Consider the following 21511-nt stretch of genomic DNA (forward strand, 5'->3'; position numbering starts at 1 on the left):
CAGGAGCGTTCAGTAACCGTGAAACGGGAATGTGCATAATGAGATACGTGATGGATAACTATTGGACACATCAAGTAAGCACAGTGGATCATAGGTCGTACACAGGAAGACGCTTCCCCAAATGAATAATCAGGAGTAAATGTTACAGCTGGTGGCCGGCCTTGTGTTCTGGTTAAATACAACAGTGGTCGTGAGTTACATCACAATATTACTACCTGCAGTCCAAAAGTGAGGAAAAATATTCAGTCTAGTGAGACACTGGCATGACTCAGTGACAACTGTCTGTAATGAGGTCTGCCTCAGTCATAACATGCACTTATTTTTTTTTTATCTAATTGAGTATTGTGAGCAATGATATCAGGCCTGTATATCCAGATTTTAATCTTCGTCTTTATCTTCACGGGTATAGTGTAGTACAGGAGGAACTGTAGGATCCGGAGAAAAGCCGTGTTAATTTAATGAGGTCGTGCTGGATAACATGCTCATCACAAACGACCAAAGTGGGATTCAAAGCTGGGTCGCATGGCTAACCTCAAGACAGTATATAAAAAAATAATACCAACATTAATTAGATTCGCTAAATCGACAATTATGTTTTTAGGTTTGGCAGATTAATAATCAATCAACGAACAATAACAATGTCTCAGTGATTTACTGACAACTATAATGCAGTTCAATTTAGTAGAAAATCATTTGGTAGCGTGCGAGGCCAACAGGGTCAGGTAGGTAATAGGCACATCTCGACCGCACTCTAGCATGAGTCACCACCGCCGTCAGAAGGGAGCCTCACGATCAATCCCTACCACTGTCATAATCAATATTCTACAAGTCCGACACACCCAACTTTACCATACACCACAACTCGCCTATCACCACACACACTGTCCGTGTTTCTTCTCAATTCTTGCTTTTTCCAAACATAATGAGAATTTGTAAACAAAACAGATACTGTAATAGCTTAAATATGGAGAGGGAGTGTGCAGCATTTGTAACTCCCCTCACCTACAATGTTTTGTAATATGGATGAAATGTGAAGGATAATACTGTAATGATGTAAAATTCTGTAAAAACAAATGTACTGTATGTTAAATTTCACAAAGCAGTGAGCAGATCAGAGCAATAAGGTAGAATAACGAGAACTTGAAGAGCTAGACGGAAGGTGTTGGTTACTGCTTTTGATTCAACCATAACAAACTATACAGGGGGTTATAATCAGTACCTATCTACTTACATGCCTGCCTATCTACCTTCCTTTCTACCTACCTACCTGCCTGTTTACCTGTCTCTCTACCATCTACCTACCTACTTGCCTGTCTATCTACCTACTTGCCTGCCTGCCTGTCTACCTACCTACCATGCATATACTGTACTGTACTATGCTAGGATATTAGTGTGAAGGAGGGGGCAGCTTGGATGTATTTAAGGATTTGATAAACAAGCAGTGCAAATCTTAATGGAAGCATTTCCAAACTTGTCAGGAAATTTCTGAAGAATAAATTGTCTACTTATATGTCAGCTACATATATATTTATTTAGCTCTACCATTCCTATTATCTTTTAGCTCAATTCATTTTCAATAGTTTATTCCTTGATAGAGGTACCGGGATCCTGGTGCTGTCACTAGGTACCCCTGTACAATAACACCAGAAGCATCTGGCAAGTGTCACAAGTATATATAAATATTACAAAGGGGCTTACTAAAGCCTAAGGAAGGAAGGAACAATATTCCTTCAACACCACATCAATATTATTTACATAAAATCTGGCCAGTATGGGGAGGATCATCGTGTGTCTGTCAGGGCTTATCTTTTATCAGGAATAATTAATGTTTCATCTAAATATTTATTTTTGAACTATCTGAGGTAGTCATTCTTTTCTTTACAGCATATTCTATTGTTTCTAAACTCCACTGGAAAGTTTGTAGAGTAAGACCTATACAGGAGGTACAATTGGCTTTAATAAGTCTTCTTCCTGTTGGCTTTAACTCTGAAGGGGAGTTTTTATAAAGAACTTTTTAACAAAGAAACATTTGGTCAATTGCTGAGACCTCTCGTAGGTATCACATAAATAAAGATAAAATGCAGTCGAGCTTCGTGGCATTGAGGAGTTTATAATAAGTTTTCCTTCCCTACTGTACTGTACTTACCTCCACTACTAGGGTGCATGCCACATTAGCAGTTGGAGTACAGTACAGTACCTGTAATGCCATTTTCTGCCCATTTATGTCTATGTACAGTATGACTATACCTTAAAGACTTTTACTGTATCAAATATCCTCTTAATGATGTCCTTCAATATTTTCTGCCTCTATAGTATATTTCATTAGTAATATCACAACACACTCGTTTCAAATGTGGGACTGTACAGTATTTTACTATTCTTGTACACCTCAACAAGTTCATATCCATCCCCGGAATTGTAGTTTAGGTAATCTGGTTTTACGGCGGTTTTCCTGTCAAGAAAGTCTGAGCTCATTTCTTTTTCAACTATGAAAATGAACCAACCTAGCTTAAGCTACTAAGCTAATCCTAACATTACCTAATAACATGCTTGGGTGGTTACCGGGTATGTTAGGTTTGGAAGTTCATGTCATCATACAAAGTTCAATACCTGTACTTTTTCTTTTTTTTATACGCGGAATAGACCACCCGGGGACAGGTCATCAACCCACAATGGGGCCTAGGGGTAAAAAGAAATAAAAAATAGAAGAGAAAAACTATTACCGGTAATCTAAACCACAAAGATGCCGGAAACCCAGCTTTTTGAAGTGAGACAGATTGTAAGAGTATACACAGAAGAAGGCAGAGCATTCAACAGTTTGGCTATGTGAGGAAAGAAGGATGTACTGTAACGGGTTATTCTAGTGTGACGGACATCCAGAGAAATGGTGGGCACCGCAGGCAAGATGAGTGTTACGAGCTCACAGTCTTGCTGGCGGTACACAGGATGCCAAATCCACCGAACATTGCCCATTAAAGTACTGTACCTGTAAAAGAGAAAGAGTGAAGCAACATTGCAGCAAAGAGAAAGGGAAGAGAGATTATCAACTAAAGGAGGAGGGTTAAGAAGACGAAATGCCTTTGATTCCACCCAATCTAACAGTTGGACAGAAGATGAACCACCCCAGATATGATAGCAGTACTGTACTTCAAGTTAGGATGAATCAATCCCTTATAAACTTGAAGCAACTGCTCAGGAGTGAGGTAGCTACAGCATCTGTATAGCATTCCCAGCTTTTGGGAGGCATGCATATACAGGACAGAGTTAGTCTGTTGGTGTGGAAATGTAATAGATGATAGTTTTCTGTTTTGTATCACAAACATAACAGATAATAATCATGCACTATCCAGTTCTGTACAGAACTGTAATAGCTACTGTACTGTACTGAGGAAGATCACGAATACTGAGAACAAACAGGTCTAACATGGCAACAAATATAGAACGATTGAGCCACGGATGTTTGGTTTGGGCCAGAGTGGTTATGATCTAATCTAACCTAATTTACCCTAAAAAATAAGTTATGTACTCCCCAGTGCATTTGGTTGTGCTCATTTAAGATTGACCAACATCTGCTGTAACTCCTAACATAATCCTACAGTACATGGAAGCAGTGGGAAACGAATATCAATCTTAACCTCACCCGCTTCTACACATCTTATGACCTGTATATCTATATTCTTATTTGGTTCTTTTCCTTGACTGCTTGGCCACAGTACAAACTATATAGCACGTAGGCCTTCTCCCTGACATACCCTTAACGCATCAGTTGACACTAGTTACTACCACGGTGAAGTAAACACGAGTCTGTGGCAAGTGTTCAAAACTGGCAGAGGCTGATTGGCTGAATAGTAATGTACAGTCGGGGTCAAAAGTCTTGAACACTTGACAGTATTTGGCATGTAAGTACCCAAAGATCTTAGGTATTAAGGAGAGTTTTATCCCATTTTGTGGTTCAGGCATATGTGTGATGACAAGTAGTGTTATTAGTGCATCCCAATCATATATATATAACTCAGAGTAGATGCCAGATATTGCCAAGTGTGCAAGACTTTTGACCCCAACTTTACAAATCACTCTCCAGAACAATAAACTTCATAACAAAAAAGTGTACTTAAAGGTACAGTTGTCTGAATATAGGAAATTAAATGAGGGTTCCAAATCATAATAGACCATTAGCATGCAGTGTGGATACATCATATTGTATACTCAGGTTTCAGTATACAAGGAGGATGGATGGTCAGCATTGCATTCTACTGTCTTCACTCTTCCAACTGTAAGGTACCCATTTACAGCTGGGTGGACTTGGAGTACATGTACTCTTATGATGGGAAGCAAATAATGTTTCCATGTACGTATATTATAAAATTATGCTCACACACACATATTACTTCATTTAATCGTCAAAATAAGCATTCATTACTATAACTAATGTAACTGTAGAAAATACTTTACCAATTTATCATCAAAATATCATGTTAACAAAAATACTGCCCCTTCCCCTAATCTCATGAAGATCTAACATTTTAAGTTAGTGTTCTTTATCAAGTCACTACTCACTGACTCTCCTTTCCCCCTCAACTATTAATATTGTTAAATTATCACTTACAGTATTCTTATTTCACTCACTTCACCTAAACTCGATTTATGTATATGAGGAATTCTCATATAACTTTTAACACCATTAGTAATCTAAAGTCATAATGGAAATTTCAAAGTGTATCTGTGAAACTTGACACACAATGTATTTTATGAAATACTTTGATCATAAAGGCTACCAGTACTGTACTTTAAATATGTCTCATTCTTACCTTATACAGTATTCCTGAAACTAATTGCTGGTTGTTTTACATGAAACCAATGAGGAGAGCCATTAACTTGTGATGTTAATCCATGTGTGTTGGTGGAGGAGGATGTGTGGCTGTGCTGCCAGCTGTTCAGGCACTGACACAATCCCTGCATGCTGTTCACCACCACAATCAATAGAACCAAAGCTAGACTGAGCTGAGGTGCTCACAGAAAATGGTGATGCTCTTACCTGTAACTTATATAGAAAATGATAACTTTACAGTACCTCTGGTCTGCTAAGGAGCACTATATAAAAACACAGTTGGGATACTGTGTTCTAATAACCTTTTGTAAATGATTTATTATATGTACGGTGTTTATTAAAATGTTTGAGTTTGGGTCACTTTAGGATAGTAGCCACGTTAGGTTAGGGAGTTGGCACTAGAAACGAATCTGACCTTCATTTCTGGTGCTAACCAACCTAACCTAACCTAACCTTCTCATAATGTATCATTCTCTTCAGTCCATTGTTTACCTATTGCCGAGTACAGAGCTCTTCAAGGGGATGTTTTGTTTTTTTAACTTGCTATATCTCGGCTATTTCTCATCAACGCAGAAAGTGTCATAGAAGAAATTCATCTTATTTTTGTAAGGTAAAGTGGTTGCAAACAATATAATAGCAGAATTCGCAACCTGGCTACTATCCTAAATTGACTCGAGTTTGTTTGCAAGTGATAATAACAGCTGTTACAAATATTAAATACTCTACTGACTTTTGATAGCATTTACATGATCATGTCTTAATATAAGAATCATTTACACTTACCACAACCACATTAATCTAGATTTTTTTCCTACATTCTGTTCTATGCATGTAAATACACAGCTGCAATTCATGAGATACTGCCAAATATTTGAAAACTCAAGTCCACCCTATCAGAATAAATTTTTTCCAAAGTACTGTACTTCAATTTTTTGGTACTGTATCTTGTGGGCTTAATGGAGTCATAGTTAGACATAAGGCCAACCTCAATTAAGTATAATCTACTGCACTGTACTTTGTGACCAGATGTAAAATTCTGGATGTTAAACTATACAGGACAGTGTAGCAGCAGGGCTACTGTACTGTATAGTACATATAAAGTACAGTATAAAGCTTCTCCCCGACCTACAACGGGGTAAGGGACCCAAATCCAGGTCGTAAGTCAAAATGGTCGTGTCGAAAATGATTAATAATACATAGAAAATCTAAAATGGGTGTCTCTTTTTCTTCTCAGCACCACGAAACTCTCACTTTTAAGCTTGCCAGCCATTTTAAAGTGAATTACAAATGAAAGTTTTGTCTGTGTACCGACGTTGGGATTCGAAAATACGTAATTTGACCAAATTTTGGTACGACTGAGGTGGGTTGTAAGTGCGGGTGGACGTAAGTTGAGTAAGTCGGGGAGGAGCTGTACTGTACAAAGACAGGAATACATTGGAAAATAAATGTGCTGACTTTTGTTTATCATTCATTAACAAATTTGTAAACTGTAAAATTACTATACAGTATATAATTGCAATACAATGACTAATTTGTATACAGTATACTTGTAGTCTACATAAAAGCAATACAAAATTACTGTACATTTTCATTACTAGGTTTGCATACATTATACAGTATATAAAAACATTACAAAATTACTGTACATTTTCATTACTAGGTTTATGCAGTACATAAAAAAATTTAAAATTACTGTACATTTCATTATTAAATTTGTTTAGAGTATACAAAATTATTGTACACTGCCTCTCAGCATCTTAACCTGTGACTCACAAACTTCTGCATACACACACTAATCATGGTTACATTTTTAGCTACAATATTAAGAAAATACCCAAATAAGATTAAAATTACAGGTTGTACCTCTCTAGTCCGGCAACCTTGGGACCTGACCGGTGCCGGACCATGGAAATTCGCCCTTTTCCTGGATAGATAGTGACTTGTGCATACACTTGGAAGCACTAGCACCACTTTCACTGCTTCGTGGTCTCTTTGAGGATATATTGAAGGGTTAAATGTTGTACAGTAGGTTCTCAAATTTCGCGAGATTTTAATTCAACGTTTTTTTATTTGGACACAAAAAAAAAAACACTGCACAATTTAAAATTTCAACAGCGAAAACTCGAATTTCGACGGGTTTGAGCAGCCCGCCAACGTTCAGACATGCACAATTGTGTAAACAGTGTCATTTCTCGATGTACAAAACATTCATTATTGTTTATTACTGAATGTTTCTTTGATTGAATTAATGTTTATGTGTGCAAAATGAACAATACAATTCATTAATAATACATAGAATATTAAAACACACGAGGAGACGAGACGGTATTGTTTTCGTTAATGTTTACATAACCAGTGACTGATTGGTTCTACATATAAAACTGAAGAAAATAAGACCCTGGTTGTAGCTGTAGTAAAATTAATATGGTTGTTTTAAGTAATGTTATTTAATGTTAATAAATGGAACATTGGAAGTAGCTAACCATTAATAATAAAGAAAAAAGTGAGATCACGTATGGAAGTGAGCACATGTGTAAACATATCGTCATTACTCTACATAAGAATATGAAAGCAATACTTATTTACTGTTCATATATATTTTAATTAATGTTTCTGAATTTAAAACAAAAATTCTACCCACCAGTGGTGTTAAAGCTGAAAACATAAAGACAGCCAATGTTGTTGTGTGTGTTTTTACATAAGAACATAAGGAGTCTGCAATAGGCCGGTTGGCCTGTGCATGGCAGCTCCTGTCGAGAGTTACTACCACTCTCTATCATCCATGAATCTATCTAGCCTCCTTTTGAAACTTTCCAGAGTTCCCGCACTTACTACAAAGTTGCTAAGCTTGTTCCACTCGTCCACCACCCTATTTGTGAACCAGTTTCTTCCTATCTCCCTCCTAAACCTAAACTTATCCAACTTCAATCCGTTGCTCCGAGTCCTATCCTGCTCGGATATTATAAGAACTTTATCTATATCCCTTTATTGATTCCTTTCACCCACTTAAATACTTCTATCATATCTCCCCGCACTCTTCGTCTTTCTAGGGAATGCAAGTTAAGTTTCTTTAACCTATCCTGATATGGAAGGTTTCTAAGTCCCGGAATCATTTTTGTCATTCTTCGCTGCACCGACTCTAGTGAATTTATATCCATTCTATAATAGGGGCACCAGAACTGAACCGCATAATCGAGGTGCGGCCTAACTAGCGCAAGATAAAGTTGCAATAAGACCTCTGCACTCTTGTTACTTACACTTCTAGATATAAAACCCAATACTCTGTTTGCCGTATTTCGAACATTAACGCACTGTTTTCTAGGCCGTAGGTCCGGGCTTACAAGTACCCCTAGGTCTCTTTCACAAGTCGACTTCTCTAGGTTGATATTGTTAAGGCTGTATACATTATAAGTTATGAGTATTTGTACTCGGATGACGAAGTTGACAAGCCATCAGGTTCAACTCTAACTGAAGCTGTAGAACATAAGAACTTTTCTGTGTTGTTTTTAGTTTTTATTTAACTTTATCTGTGTTATTTTCGTTGGTTTATTAGGATGTTGCTTTATTACAGGTATAATTTGCCAAAAAAGTAGGGTAAATAAGGCAAAATTTAGACAAACATCAAAAGTACCACTCAAATTAATTTTCTCCATGGGCAAACTAAAATCGTTCCGGACCACAGAATGCCAGACTAGAGAGGTACAACCTGTATTATAAATTTGCTCTAAATTATATACAGTATATGCAACTAATAATCGATATTCAGTCAATTTAACCAAGGACAACTAACAAAGCCATGAGAGGCTTGTTTCCAGTAGAGTCCTATGCCAACAGCATCTAGTTTTGTTAGGTCACCCAAACAAAGTACTAACCAGACCCAACATTCTTAACAGTATGTAGCAAGAAACAGTGAGCGAGAGAATATTACCAATGTATACACAGTACTGTAATGTTTAATCTACAGTACAGTTTCCAGTGGATGTCCATGATTACTGGGTACAGTATGGCAGACCAGTAGTAAAGGTACAATACTCTACTTAAGGTGTAGAAGCTGTCACAACCACTGTCATACCCCGAGTTAAAAAGCTGTATGATTTTCAACCAACTGACTCTATTCAACTTGACCCAAGTGATTCATGTCAAATGAAGTCAGAGTAAGGCCATTTAACCATCACTATCAGAGTCTGTGTCAAGAACAAGTTCTGCAAAGCGGTTGTTGACCAGTCGACACAATTCTTCCTTATTTCTCTTCGTTTGTAACAATTCTTTGCATGTATCCTTCACTTTATTTCTCCCCGAAAGTTCTGTACTTGTGTCCTTTCCGTCAGTTAGGTTCTGACATTTTTCTCTCTCAATAATCTTGGTATCTTCAACAGCCTCTTTCTCAGTATTTGAGTTTGTTTCTTTATATTTTTTCTTAGGGACTTTCATATTTTCCACAAACTCTACCATACTGGTACACTTCTGTAAGTTCAAAACTACACCTAACCTTTTGAAGAGCTTGAGAAATAACCTTTCAAGACAAGTTCCTCTTCCTAAAAAATTGGTAATCTTAACTAAAGGGTTTGATTTTTTTTTTTTTAGCTCATGGAAAATGTTGTAACAGAAGGTCCCACCCCAAAGACATTCAACACTTAACATGGGGAAGGGTGAACACAGCAAACTGTTCAAGAGTTGCATAAAATATATGCATGCTTGGTATTCACTGAAGGCATGAACAGTTTTCCTGCTGTAGTATTTATTGTTGATCTTTTGATCCATATGGTGGAACTTAAAAAGATTATAGCCAGCTACCAGGCATTCTTCATGGGATATGTGCACAAGGAGATCCTTCACACTTGCATGTGGGTTGTGGTATGTTGCATCACTTAATAAATCTGACACCTTAACCTTGCATTTTTCGATTTCTTCAAATTCTTTCTTTGTTCTGACTCTTCCCATTTTACCATCAATAATATAAAACATAAATACACACATTAACACTGCTAAGGCATGGTGATCCTTGAGTGGCAGTTTGCTACTTCTGAACCAGTAAATAATGAAGTCAAGAATTAGCTCTAGGTCACCAGGCATATCAAGATCCATAAATTCAGTGCCTGAACCAAGCATAGAGTAGAATACTTGTTTCTTTTCTGAGGCAGACATTGAACCAACTTCACTGAGAGAAGGCAAAGCTCTGGCTTTTTTCTTCGGCAAATGTGAAAGAGTTTTAATCCAAAGTTTATTCCCTTTTCTCATATACCACTTGAGGCCATATGTTCTTGTTCTGATCTCTCTACCTGATACCATAAATTCAGTATCATCATCATCTTCTTCACACATTTCATCCAATTTTAAGTCTTCAGCTGTTTCTGGTACTTCCTCATCACTAACCTCTTCTTCTCCCATTCTCTGATGATGCTCTTCAAGTTGTGGCATTTCTTCTAATTCACTATTTACTGGGTCTTCTCCACTCTCTTCCTCATCTTCCTCCACCACTACATCAGAATCATACATCACATTTGAGGCATAATGATCATCTCTCTCTCCTGTCTGACCATAGTCTCCAGTGGATGAAATATATTGTAACTTTCCTTGAACTCCCTTTCCCTTGACCATATTAGCATCTTTATCATGAGAGTTAAGATGATGGCTACATACACTGTGCCACAGCATAGTGTATATTGACTTAACAATTGACTCCACAACCAAGTATGAACAGTCTGAGCATCTCTCTTCCACTTGCGGGGGCGAAATAAAATAACTCTGGGTTAAAATATCTGCCACCTCGTGTGGAATCCTGTTTTTGCGATAAGCTTCCATGAACCAGTTTGGAAGTTTACTGCCATCCTTCAAAACTAAATCTGTTTCTATCTCAGAATTTTTAGTCAAAGTTTTTGTTTCCAGTAAACAACTAAGAAACTGAGAATCATTGTTATACAAGAAGGACTTAGGTTCCCCCAGTTCCTCTGTGGTGGATTTAACACAAGAGTCTAAAGAAATAAAACTAAGAAGGTTGGTTTTCATATCAGTGTAGTGGTTCACTGAATCTTGTATCTTGCGCTTTAACTTCTTACGATTGGCGAGTGTAACCACCTGAGAAAAAAATAATGTTGTCATCATTAATAAGAATAGTAATTACAATAATGTAATAAAAATAACAATGATGAGCGGTATTCATTTCAAACATGCCACTTTTTCTAAAGGTAAAACTTGGGACATTGTGCTCTCAATTTTTATCAATTTGATGGCATTTTTCCCTTAGCTAGAAACATTTTAAAATACATGCACAGTATTAACAATTTGCTTGCAGAGAGCACTGTACTGATTTATATTCTGGGTGGGAGTAAGCAGTGGCAGCTACTGAAACCAACTGCCCTGAAAGCTGTCTGCCAAACACTACCCGGTCCATGTTTATGTCCTATTTCTATACAACACTTGAGTATCAGGAATCTGAAAGGCTTAGCACCAAGGAACTATTGGAAACCTGATATACATACGCGACACAACTGTTAACCCGAGTGGTTCAACATGACAAGACTTGTCCATACAGGGTGAGCATAAAGTCTTTCCCTGATTATGAAAAATCATATCTCGAAGACCATTCTAGATAGAAACATGAATGTTGTAGCATTGTGTAGACGAATTCTTAGATTTTTTTCATGCATATTTTAAGCTGCAAAAAACTGTATGTTTGTACCTAGCATATGTTTTGTGTAATAAATGTTTGTAATCAGGGAAAGACTTTATGCTCACCCTGTATTATTGAAATAAAAGATTTATAAGTCACCTACTCATTATAACCAGAGATTACATTTTACAATAGGTTAAGCCACTGATCCCCAGGGGTTGAGAGAAGCCGAGTTGCAAATTATAGGATGGTCCAATGAGCAAACTATTAGGATTTTGTTGGAAGTACACGGGGGGGCCCCCATATTCGCAGGGGTTAGGTTCTCAAAATGGCCGCGAATCGCCAAATTCACGAATAACATTTGCGGACGGGGTGTGTGTACATTTTACTTGTGTACAAAGAAATGCATACAGTGGTCCCTCGGTTAACGATTTACCTTCCATAAGATTCTTAACTTCGGTTAACGAGCTATCCCTCGATTAACGAGTTTTTTACGAGCCGACTTCAACATGTTTTCGCTTGCATTTGGCGGTCCACCAGCTGTAGTATTAGTCCGCCAATACAGTAATCGGTTTTAAGGCTTAAATTCCTTACTATTTTAGTAAATATCAAGAAGTTTATACTATTCAATAATTTTAAAAGTTTAATATTAACTTTTTTAGTCATTTTAACAATTATTGAGCATAATTGAAGGTAAAGAAACTAGTTTCTGGCGTGCCATCCAGCCTGTTAACACACCAGACAGGCGTTAATCTCTCTCTGTTTTCAGTGGAGGTAACATCTTGCTTGGGACTCTCTTCAACTAAATGCTTTTTTTTTCTGTGTTTCCAAGCAAATTATTGGTCATTTTGAAATACATTTTACATATTGACAATATATAATGCAGTGCAGTGTTGATTTAAAGAAAATAATCTTGAATTACACCAAGAGAGCTAAAATTTTATGGGTGAAATGGCACCATGGGGTGACTTCTCTTCCACCCCAATGCCTTCTCTTCTTCCTTCTCCTCCACCCCCATTCTAATTCCCATCATCATCATCATCATCCAGGAGCCTTCTCCATACACACCTCAAAGTAAGTGTACTTTTCTACCTTTTTTGTTGAATTTAGGCAATTTTCGGTGAGCTGGAACCAATTATCCAAAAACCCATTGAAACAATGGTTTCGGTTAACGAGTTTTTCGGTTAACGAGCAACCTGCTGGAACGGATTGTGCTCGTTAACCGAGGGACCACTGTATTCCCTTTATGTGTTTGCACTTAGGACAACTATTTCTTTTACCTGTAGTATTGTATGTGTGTGTGTGTGTGTTTAGAGACACACACACATATCCTTGACCACCGGAGGATCAAGACCTACCATGAGCTGCTATGCAGCAGCCCCCCTTGGCCATATTCGGCCCCATTCCTCAAGTCCCTCTCCCCGAACAATCCTCACCAACGGGATATCAACATAATCAAAAGTGACAATTTAATTTCGGAAAGAAGTGGGATCAGTGTTGAACAGTAATGAACAGTGTTTAAGCCAGTGAATTCAGCATTAGACAGTACCAGTGAAAGCAGTGACCCACCACTGAGATAAGTACCCCTGGGAACTGATCACCATCTTCTGACCAGAAGGTGCTAATCAGTCCACCATGGGAACAACAGTGGGTCGGCTTTACACCTGACTACAAGATAACACAACACCACAAAGCAGAAAATAAGGTACTGTGACACCACCCCACACCACAAGGTGCCTCATGACCATGCAAGGTCCTTCATATCAACACCTACGGACGAGTTACTGAACCACGAGGCCTATGTGACCTCACACAGTATGGCAAGAGACCAGCCCGGGCCATCAACTGTAAACTATAATAATTATTTATATGTTCATGTTCCTTCTCCTTTCAGAAAGGAAAACAACCCACCCTCCCCATGTCTTTGTATGTATCAAGTCATTGTTGTCTAATGTATATTTTCAGCCTTCAGGCTGCGGAACTATTTTAATAAACCGTTAATTTATTATTATTAATAAAGTACAGTAATAGAGCTAGGAGGCAGACTGTCACATTTTAAATAAATTTGTTTCTGACTATTTGTGAGAGTATTTTACAATTATTATTTACTAGTATGTGTTTTGTGTGTGTCAACACACATACACATATTTACAATACAGGGAAAGGAAATTACTATCTCTGGAATGAATGGCTCCCTGTCCCAGCCACAAAAATGCCAGCAACTTTAAAACTACCCACAGACTTTCTTGGGTACATCCAGGGTGTGATCCGCGAATAACCGAGAACCGCGAAGTAAAAATCAGCTAACTTGGGGGCCCCCTGTACTACAGATTCTTAACTAGATTATTGGCAGTCACAGCTCAACACAAGGGGAAAAACAAAACACTTCCCTGTCCAAAATTAACTTCTCAGAACTAGCCAAAGACCAACTGAATCCATGTAAATCAAATGTAAGTAAGTATGCCAGTTCCCCATTAGAAGATTTAACATGCACACCTGCTTTCTGACCAAGTGTGGTCTCCCAATGACCCCTCCACCTCCAAGACTAGCAGCCACTTGAGGTTTCCTGTACTGTATCTTAAATTAAGTCAGGGTGAGCCTGATCCTCAAAGGAAAAACAAAAACATGAATGAATGTGGAGTGTATTATAGAATCATTGTGATTTTACATCATAATGTGCAGGACCTATAAGGCTCGCCATCCTGGCATACATTAGCCTTTGCTCTTAAAGATTGTACACAATATCAACAAACCTTAAAATAATTATACCCACTGTATAAGTAGACCTAATAACAATCTCACATGACCATACCAAGACCTGTGTTGCTTCCTGTCAATAATTCCTGGTGTATTATAGCAAATAAACAGGTCGGGGTAAAGGCAGTCCGGGGAGTTTGTTCTCGATGGTATCTGGCAAGGAACTACAATAATTCAAAGATTGCAAACTGACCGGAATAAATTGGCAGAGCCAAAGTTTTTGCAGCAAAGTTTACTGAATGGTAATAGACTGCTACCAATAACATTGTCTAGCACAGTTGTTGTTCCTGATCTCCCCATTTAGAAGTATAGTAGTTGTATTAGATGTTATAGAGAAGGAAGACTGACAAGTTTACCCATTTTTAAGTATCAACTCAGGCTGAATAAATGGGCATTGTTTGAGGATGCTGAACCCATGTTACACACAACCATTTGATAGAGCTATAAGTCAGAAATATCCAGACATACCTCCTCAAACCCTCAACTGGCCTAATATATAGAGTACGTACATCATTACATCCATACCGATTCACAAAGTTCACAACAAGCTGAGTCATCTAATGTACCAGTACAGTATTTGTGCTCAAGTCACATGCAAAATCAGTAAAGTATATATGAGGCCACCGCCGTGGTACTGTACAGGCACAAGCACCACCACGCCCGAAATATAGTTACTGTAGGTTATGTATCTAAGCTACTGTGCCGAGTAGCAACCTTGTATATAAGCTACTGTGCCGAGTAGCATTTATATATATAATTACGTGGCAACATTGCCCCGAGGCTGCCATATGGCAAGGCAGTCTCAGTCTGACTGTGTGAGCCGTGCACGGCACACGCTAGTCACCACTTGTATTTCTCTCATCCATAATAAACGGACTTCAGTGTTACCCGGTGTTTCCCTACCCATCACTGCATTCTTCAGGGAACACTTGTAACCATCAGTTACCACCCCAGCAAGTTCCAACAAAGTTTCCTCTATTACAAAGTGTGTCATATGTGGATGACCCAGCACCTGTTGTGAGTGAACCCAAGGCTGGGCCATCACGGGGCCATAAATGTCCTTGCAGGCCTCAATCATGGAAGAACAATGTTGCAAAGAGGCTTCGTAATGAAGACAAGACATATACCAATTGTATGACCCAAAAATTACTACCAGCAAGGCAGGTAGGCCCCCCATGTGCCAATGGGTGTTTCACAAAATTTGCCCTTTTCTCTATTTAAAAAAAAAGTCACTTGTACCCTGCTAGACAACATCAACCCTACTGTTTAAAAACCTATATATCTTTAAATTAGATTCTAGTTACTTACTTTTTGAATGACATCTTCTGTACTTCTTCCCTTCTGACTTGCTAACCATGATATGACATTCTTGATTATCACATTACGTGGTTTCATATACTTATGTTTCTTTCCTCCAGCATCAAAGTGTGCATAAAAATCAGTGAAGACATCAAATGCCAAATAGTCGTTACCTAATAATGTTGCAAGGAGTGGTAGATGTGCACGGTCCATCCCTGTTAACTGAAAATTACAATAAATACACTAATAACAAAATATTAAACAAAACAAATATTCACAATTCTGTGGACCTTTAATGTCCTTTAACTCAAACTTCATAAATCAAAAACAATATAACTTTTCTATATCCTTTCTTTCTAAATCCATTTTGATCTTCAAATATTTCAATATCTATTCCAGTCTTAATAAAACTCAATAAAACTTTGTAGGCATGACTTATTAAGCTATTTATCAATATAATATTCTGCTTCTGATTCAATGAGTAAAAGTTAGTGAGACCCAAAATAATAAAGAGCACATTACATTACAGGGTGTAGTCAATTACTAAAGTCCGTTTGCTTCTCCCCCATGAACCACAAACCATGAGATTCAGACTTATGAATCCAAAGCATTTATGGACACAATAATGTATCAGTCTACTGCTTCGAGTTCATGAGTTGGAATCTCGGGGTTCAGGGAAGTGGCGAGGCGAACGGACTTTAGAAGTTGACTGTCCATATTGTACCTCACAAAAACGCTCCACGCTGAAGTGACGGCAGGTCATATAATTAAAGGTCTTTGTTGAGTTCTTGGTCTTTTCAGTGCATATTTTCTTGTGATTGACGGTCTGTAGTAAAATGAATGGAACATCACACATATAAAAGTCAGAGTCATTGCTAAGAACTTCAAAACCAAATTTCTTGGACAACATAGCAATTTCTTCATCTGCCTCAAAATCCGTTTGTAAGACCATAATTCCCATTTTGTGTAATGTTGTCACAAAAACTTGGCGCCCCATGCAGGGGAAGAGTTTTGAATTCATCTGGTTACTGGGTTCAACACTAATACACATGAAGATTTGGTTTTGGATTCTCTCTCTCACTGTCCTCATCTTCTTGGCATCCAATGGCTGCCCACCGTCCATAATAACAATGGTGTCCACCGCACATGATTGTAACCTGAAGGAATAAAACTAAACTAATATTCAATGGGTTACAATATCTATTTCAAGGCTAGAAAATACTGTAGTTGGTAGCTCAAAAACTTTCATATGATAATTCATAAATTTAAATAAATTAACAAATACGTAGTATTAACCAGCAATGCATCCACCACTTGTAGAAAAAGTTGTCATGTCATGTCCCAAAAAATTACATTACCTTTGGGAGGTTTAAATGGTGTATCTTGTTATCAAAAGACTGAAAACTTGCATAATTATCAAGTTTGGGTTTTAAACTTCCCAACATGCATCAATATGTGTGTACCACTTGTCTGTGGCCTTTCATACAAAAGAGCCAAATAAGGAAGTACCCCGTAAAATGATTTTCCCTCCTTTCATTTATAAATAATTCATTTCTTTCCTCTCTTTCTCACATATTCATGGAAAAAAACTATGTAATAAATAGAAAAGTATAAGGTTTTGCTAATTAATTTAACCATGACAAATGTTTTTAATAGGGAACAACAAGGACCACGTGGGAGGAACAACACTACTAGAATATCTGGCCTGCCTGACCGAACATAATGATATATTTTAGATTTCTTTCAAGAAACTCTATTTTGTCATTTTGTACCTGCTTACATAAGGAAATTTAAAAAATTATTTTCCGTTAAGTATCCAATTGTTCAAAAAATAACATGACATTGGCAACACCTCTCGCCACCAAAACAATGTTCTCTGTGGGGTATGAGAGCTCTGTCTATCCACCCCCCCCCCCCATCCCTTGGTACCCGGGACAGTTGCCATTAGTCCCAATTTTACTTATTTAGGCTGTAATGTGTCACTAGCGAGTGCGAGAGATTCATAAATACAACGGCGTTTTAAAACAGAGGTGATGATTACTTCCTGCCGTTTTAAAATGACGGTGATGCATTATGGGTTAATTAGGTAGTTCATCCAATAAACTGAAGAAAGTTTTAAAAATTTTATGTCTAAGTAGTTCAAAATTCTCTAATGCATCACTTCTCATCATCCTTCTTGACATTAAATAAGGAGGAATTATCTGGCTAACACTAAATAAAAAAGACTAATCTCATTTTAGTTAGGGAACTCAAACAAAGTAGGTACTGGCAGCCCTCATCAGGTACACTCTCTCTATAGCTACATAATTTACCAGCTATGGAATCCCACTGTAGAAAAAGATAAATTACTTTAGAGGGCCACAAATTACAGTCAAAATATACAGTACAGTACTATACTCTCATTTTTTCTGTGTTTTATCCTCTGTAGTGGGATGTTAGTGTCACAATTATGTGGTACAGGTATCCCTTGCTATATAAATGGGTTAGGTTCCTTGAAAACCATTCTTGAAGTGAACAACAACAAAACACCTACTTGTGTTCTGTACTGTAACATAATACCTAGCACATTAAAAATTAATAAAATATAAATTTGGTACATTAACTTTAGGGTTAGGGCTCACCATAAAAGGTGGGCTGAGTAAGTAGCCCTAATATGTGTAAGTCAGAATACCTTTTGCATACTGAAGTAAGAAAGAGGTGTAAGAGTAAAATACAGAATTAGTATAAACGAATATTCATAGAGCGAACGTTTGTATAACAAGGGATACATGTACAGTATTATACTTTTCTTCACATATATTTTTACATATACATAATTTATAAATTAATGAACACTCACTATATGCAATGTATTTTTCTGTCATACAAATTTCAAGTCAAACCTAAGCTACTTTGGACTGCACCACTCTTGATACTCCACTAATGCCTGTTGGAAGATGAAAGGGTATACAGGGTAGTACATTGGTAAAGGATACCATACTGCAATGCGGCTCGTTGCTGATACCTATACAAAAAGAGGTATGTAGTGGATATTAGTCCAGTTGTTGGTTGAGCAGGATTTTTAGAAAAACACCAGAAGCAGTTTATACAAATAAACAAAACTTTGTGGAAATGTTAATTACAATCTATTAAGTAGATAAGTGGATATGAGAATCCATTCAATGTCATCAGATATGTTTTAACAGTTTTTCTGGTAAGCTAGGCAGAGTTAGTTAAGTTACTGTTGGTTAGGTTGGTTGGGTCAAGTTCTAATAGATTCTGTGCATTCTCATTTACATTTATCGCTTTAATAGATTGTAATTAACGTTTCTAGAAAGTTCCATCCAATTCTATAAAATCCTTCAGGTATACAGTAAGTCTAAAAAAACCTACCTAACTGACAACTGGACAAATACACTATCCACAATCAAAGAGGTACATTGAATTAATATACTGCTAACTAACTTACCTCTGAAAGAACTGTTCCACATAGCTGGCATATTTATCATAATCTCCGCCAAATACACAATTTATTCCCGTACATTCATAGTACAGGGTATGAGCTAAGTTGTTGCCGTCAATGATAATTCTGCAATGATGAAGCTTGTGCCGCTCCAGAACATCACTGAGATGCTCATGAATGTACGTGGAGAGGCCACGAATTCCCATTATCTAGAAATTACATAAGTACAGAATATTAAAAAAGAAACATTGTGGATATTTTGGCTTGACTGGTTAAGTTCTTACTAATGCTATTTTACCTTGAGTAAGCTTTGATTGATTAAACTTTCTGTTTAATATGACAGGGTCCCCCACCCCACCCCGGCTAGGAAGTTAGGAAGGTTTCTTTAGTTGGTTAGGTCATATTCTATCAGGTTCTAGTAAACATTGCCTCTTTTATAATGATAACTGTGGAAATAATTATAAAATTGATTAACTTCTGGTGGTGGTGGTGTTCTCAGACACTACCATATTTTCAACCTTTTTACAAGTTAGGTAAGGTTTTCAAAAGCTTGTTTGATGTTGTTTTTAGTATTTCATCCCACATTTTTCCCTTTTTCCCTCTACTGCCCACTTTGAACAACCAATATTGTTAGGTAATTGGGGAGGTCTATTGGTTAAAATATTCGAAAAATATAAATTTACGACGGAAACGTAATAGAATACTGTATAACTTTTCTTTTCTTTTTGCTTTCTCCCTATATAAATAGAAATACGCAATTCCATATTCGACCTAAAATGAATTGTTACCTCTAGTCTTGTTAGCAATTACTAGGCACAACAGTAATATGGTTAGGTAGCAATTACTAGGCACAACAGTAATATGGTTAGGTAGCAATTACTAGGCACAACAGTAATATGGTTAGGTAGCAATTACTAGGCACAACAGTAATATGGTTAGGTAGCAATTACTAGGCACAACAGTAATATGGTTAGGTAGCAATTACTAGGCACAACAGTAATATGGTTAGGTTAGGTTAGGTTAGGTTAGGTTAGGTTAGGTTAGGTACATGCACTTGATCTATTAACTCAGATTAAATTAAGTTTACCAATTTTTTGTGACACCAAATACTAGTCGAGAGGTGATTGGCAGTCCAATTTATTCATGTAGGACCATTATTTGACTTCATTCCGGCTACATTTGGGTAATTAGTCGGACCCTTGAAACTGTGTTCAGTAGTATTCAAGCATAGTTACCCACTGTACTCCTACGATCTACCTATATTGTATAACTATTTTGTCTATATTCATGCTGCACTGCATACCTGCATAGTCTATATACATATTTATCCAATTATAAAATCTGCAATAACAATATTACTGAATAAATATCATTATTACTATTATTACACCAATTGTATCACGCGTGACCCTGATCAACACTTTTCATCGACCAAGTTTAGTTTTTGCCCTTAATGGATAAAATTGACACTAATATCCTGTAGTTTGGTATTGTCACCAAGAAGATAATAATTAATAGTACATTTAGATGTATTAAGGTTAGTTAGGTTGAGTAACCGAGATCAGTGTGGACTAGACCCAGGGAACAGCGAGACACTGAGTGGACGCTTAGAGACACAACACATAACACGAGTAGCTCTGTTTCCCTTCTAAGGAGGACACGTGCTAAAACAAAATAATAATTATATTAATGATAATGGAGCAGATGGCTAACATCAGAAGGAATTGTTGGACTTCGTTCATTTTTTTTTCACCTATGTTCTTTGGGTGACATTAATAAAAGCGGTACGACAACTGTTTAATTTTAATTATTAGTATTTTTATAGTTTTCTCCATCTACGATCATAAATCACCTCTAGTGGTCATGGTATGAAGGATGAGGGATATTTCAGGGTAAAACGTGGTGAAAAACTAATTATACGACACTAAAAGGATGTCTCTACGTGCTATGTACTGTACACAAATAAATTAATTATTTGCCGTAAAAACTCCACCGAAAATTCTGCCTTGTCTAACGTTTACTTTTCCTCTTCACCACTGATCGGAATTACTACATTGAATGGGGGGTGCTTGAGAACATTCTTGCTGTTTATCCCAAATTTGCTTGCCCACACTGGTTAGTCTTCAATTAGAATATGACGTCCGATGTATGTGAACCACTGACCTATATGTACTTTTACTTTTACTTTACTTTTATCCTCTTCGCCACTGATCGGCTTGTTTGCCGCTTGGGCGATCGGTCACGTCTCTTTAAATTTATATTCTTCACCAAAAGATCAGCTCGCTAGCCGCCCGGGCGATCGGTCACGTCTCTTTTCCTTTATATTCTTCAACAAAAGGTCGGCTCGCTAGCCGCCCGGGCGATCGGTCACGTCTCTTTAAATTTATATTCTTCACCAAAAGATCAGCTCGCTAGCCGCCCGGGCGATCGGTCACGTCTCTTTAAATTTATATTCTTCACCAAAAGGTCGGCTCGCTAGCCGCCCGGGCGATCGGTCACGTCTCTGTCACGCACTGTTGGCAAATACTGGGCATGCACCGGCTCCTGAATGTACCTAAACCCGCTCCAGTGTTAG

General features: G+C 37.5%; 2 protein-coding genes across 5 annotated transcripts in view; both read right to left on the minus strand.

Moving 5' to 3' along the window:
- LOC121876242 (cytosolic carboxypeptidase Nna1-like) overlaps positions 1 to 4946 on the minus strand; it is a 56871-nt gene extending 51925 nt beyond the window's left edge. Inside the window, exon 1 of one of the 2 annotated variants that reach the window (XM_042381252.1) lies at positions 4809 to 4946. The gene's annotated coding sequence lies outside the window, so the exon portion shown is untranslated. The remainder of the gene's footprint in view (positions 1 to 4808) is intronic. The other variant, XM_042381249.1, reaches the window with a different exon arrangement.
- Positions 4947 to 8453: 3507 nt separating this feature from the next.
- On the minus strand, positions 8454 to 20576 carry LOC121876208 (protein asteroid-like). Of its 3 annotated transcripts, none has more exons than XM_042381191.1 (5): positions 20514 to 20576; positions 18943 to 19145; positions 16219 to 16651; positions 15504 to 15716; positions 8454 to 10903 (listed from the first exon to the last, which is right to left on the minus strand). In XM_042381191.1, exons 2-5 carry the CDS (start codon positions 19140 to 19142, stop codon positions 8993 to 8995), a joined length of 2757 nt encoding a protein of 918 aa, XP_042237125.1. In that variant the 5' UTR covers positions 19143 to 19145; positions 20514 to 20576; the 3' UTR covers positions 8454 to 8992. The 3 variants fall into 3 exon arrangements, with proteins under 3 accessions (XP_042237125.1, XP_042237123.1, XP_042237124.1); XM_042381189.1 differs by having other exon boundaries at positions 20458 to 20549; XM_042381190.1 differs by lacking the exon at positions 20514 to 20576 and having other exon boundaries at positions 18943 to 19283.
- Positions 20577 to 21511: the final 935 nt, after the last annotated feature.

The sequence above is a fragment of the Homarus americanus genome, unplaced genomic scaffold, assembly GCF_018991925.1.
Source record: "Homarus americanus isolate GMGI-L3 unplaced genomic scaffold, GMGI_Hamer_2.0 scaffold34921, whole genome shotgun sequence".
NCBI classification, from domain to species: Eukaryota; Metazoa; Arthropoda; class Malacostraca; order Decapoda; family Nephropidae; genus Homarus; species Homarus americanus.

What these genes read in the sequence shown, in the direction of transcription:
- LOC121876208 (XM_042381191.1), bottom strand. Translation starts at nt 19,142, where the DNA reads ATGGGAATTCGTGGCCTCTCCACGTACATTCATGAGCATCTCAGTGAT. An exon ending in GCGTGGAGCGTTTTTGTGAG is followed by an intron (nt 15,717 to 16,218) that starts GTACAATATGGA and finishes TGTAATTTTCAG; the next exon opens with TTAACAGGGATGGACCGTGC. An exon ending in CAGAAGATGTCATTCAAAAA is followed by an intron (nt 10,904 to 15,503) that starts GTAAGTAACTAG and finishes TTTTTTTCTCAG; the next exon opens with GTGGTTACACTCGCCAATCG.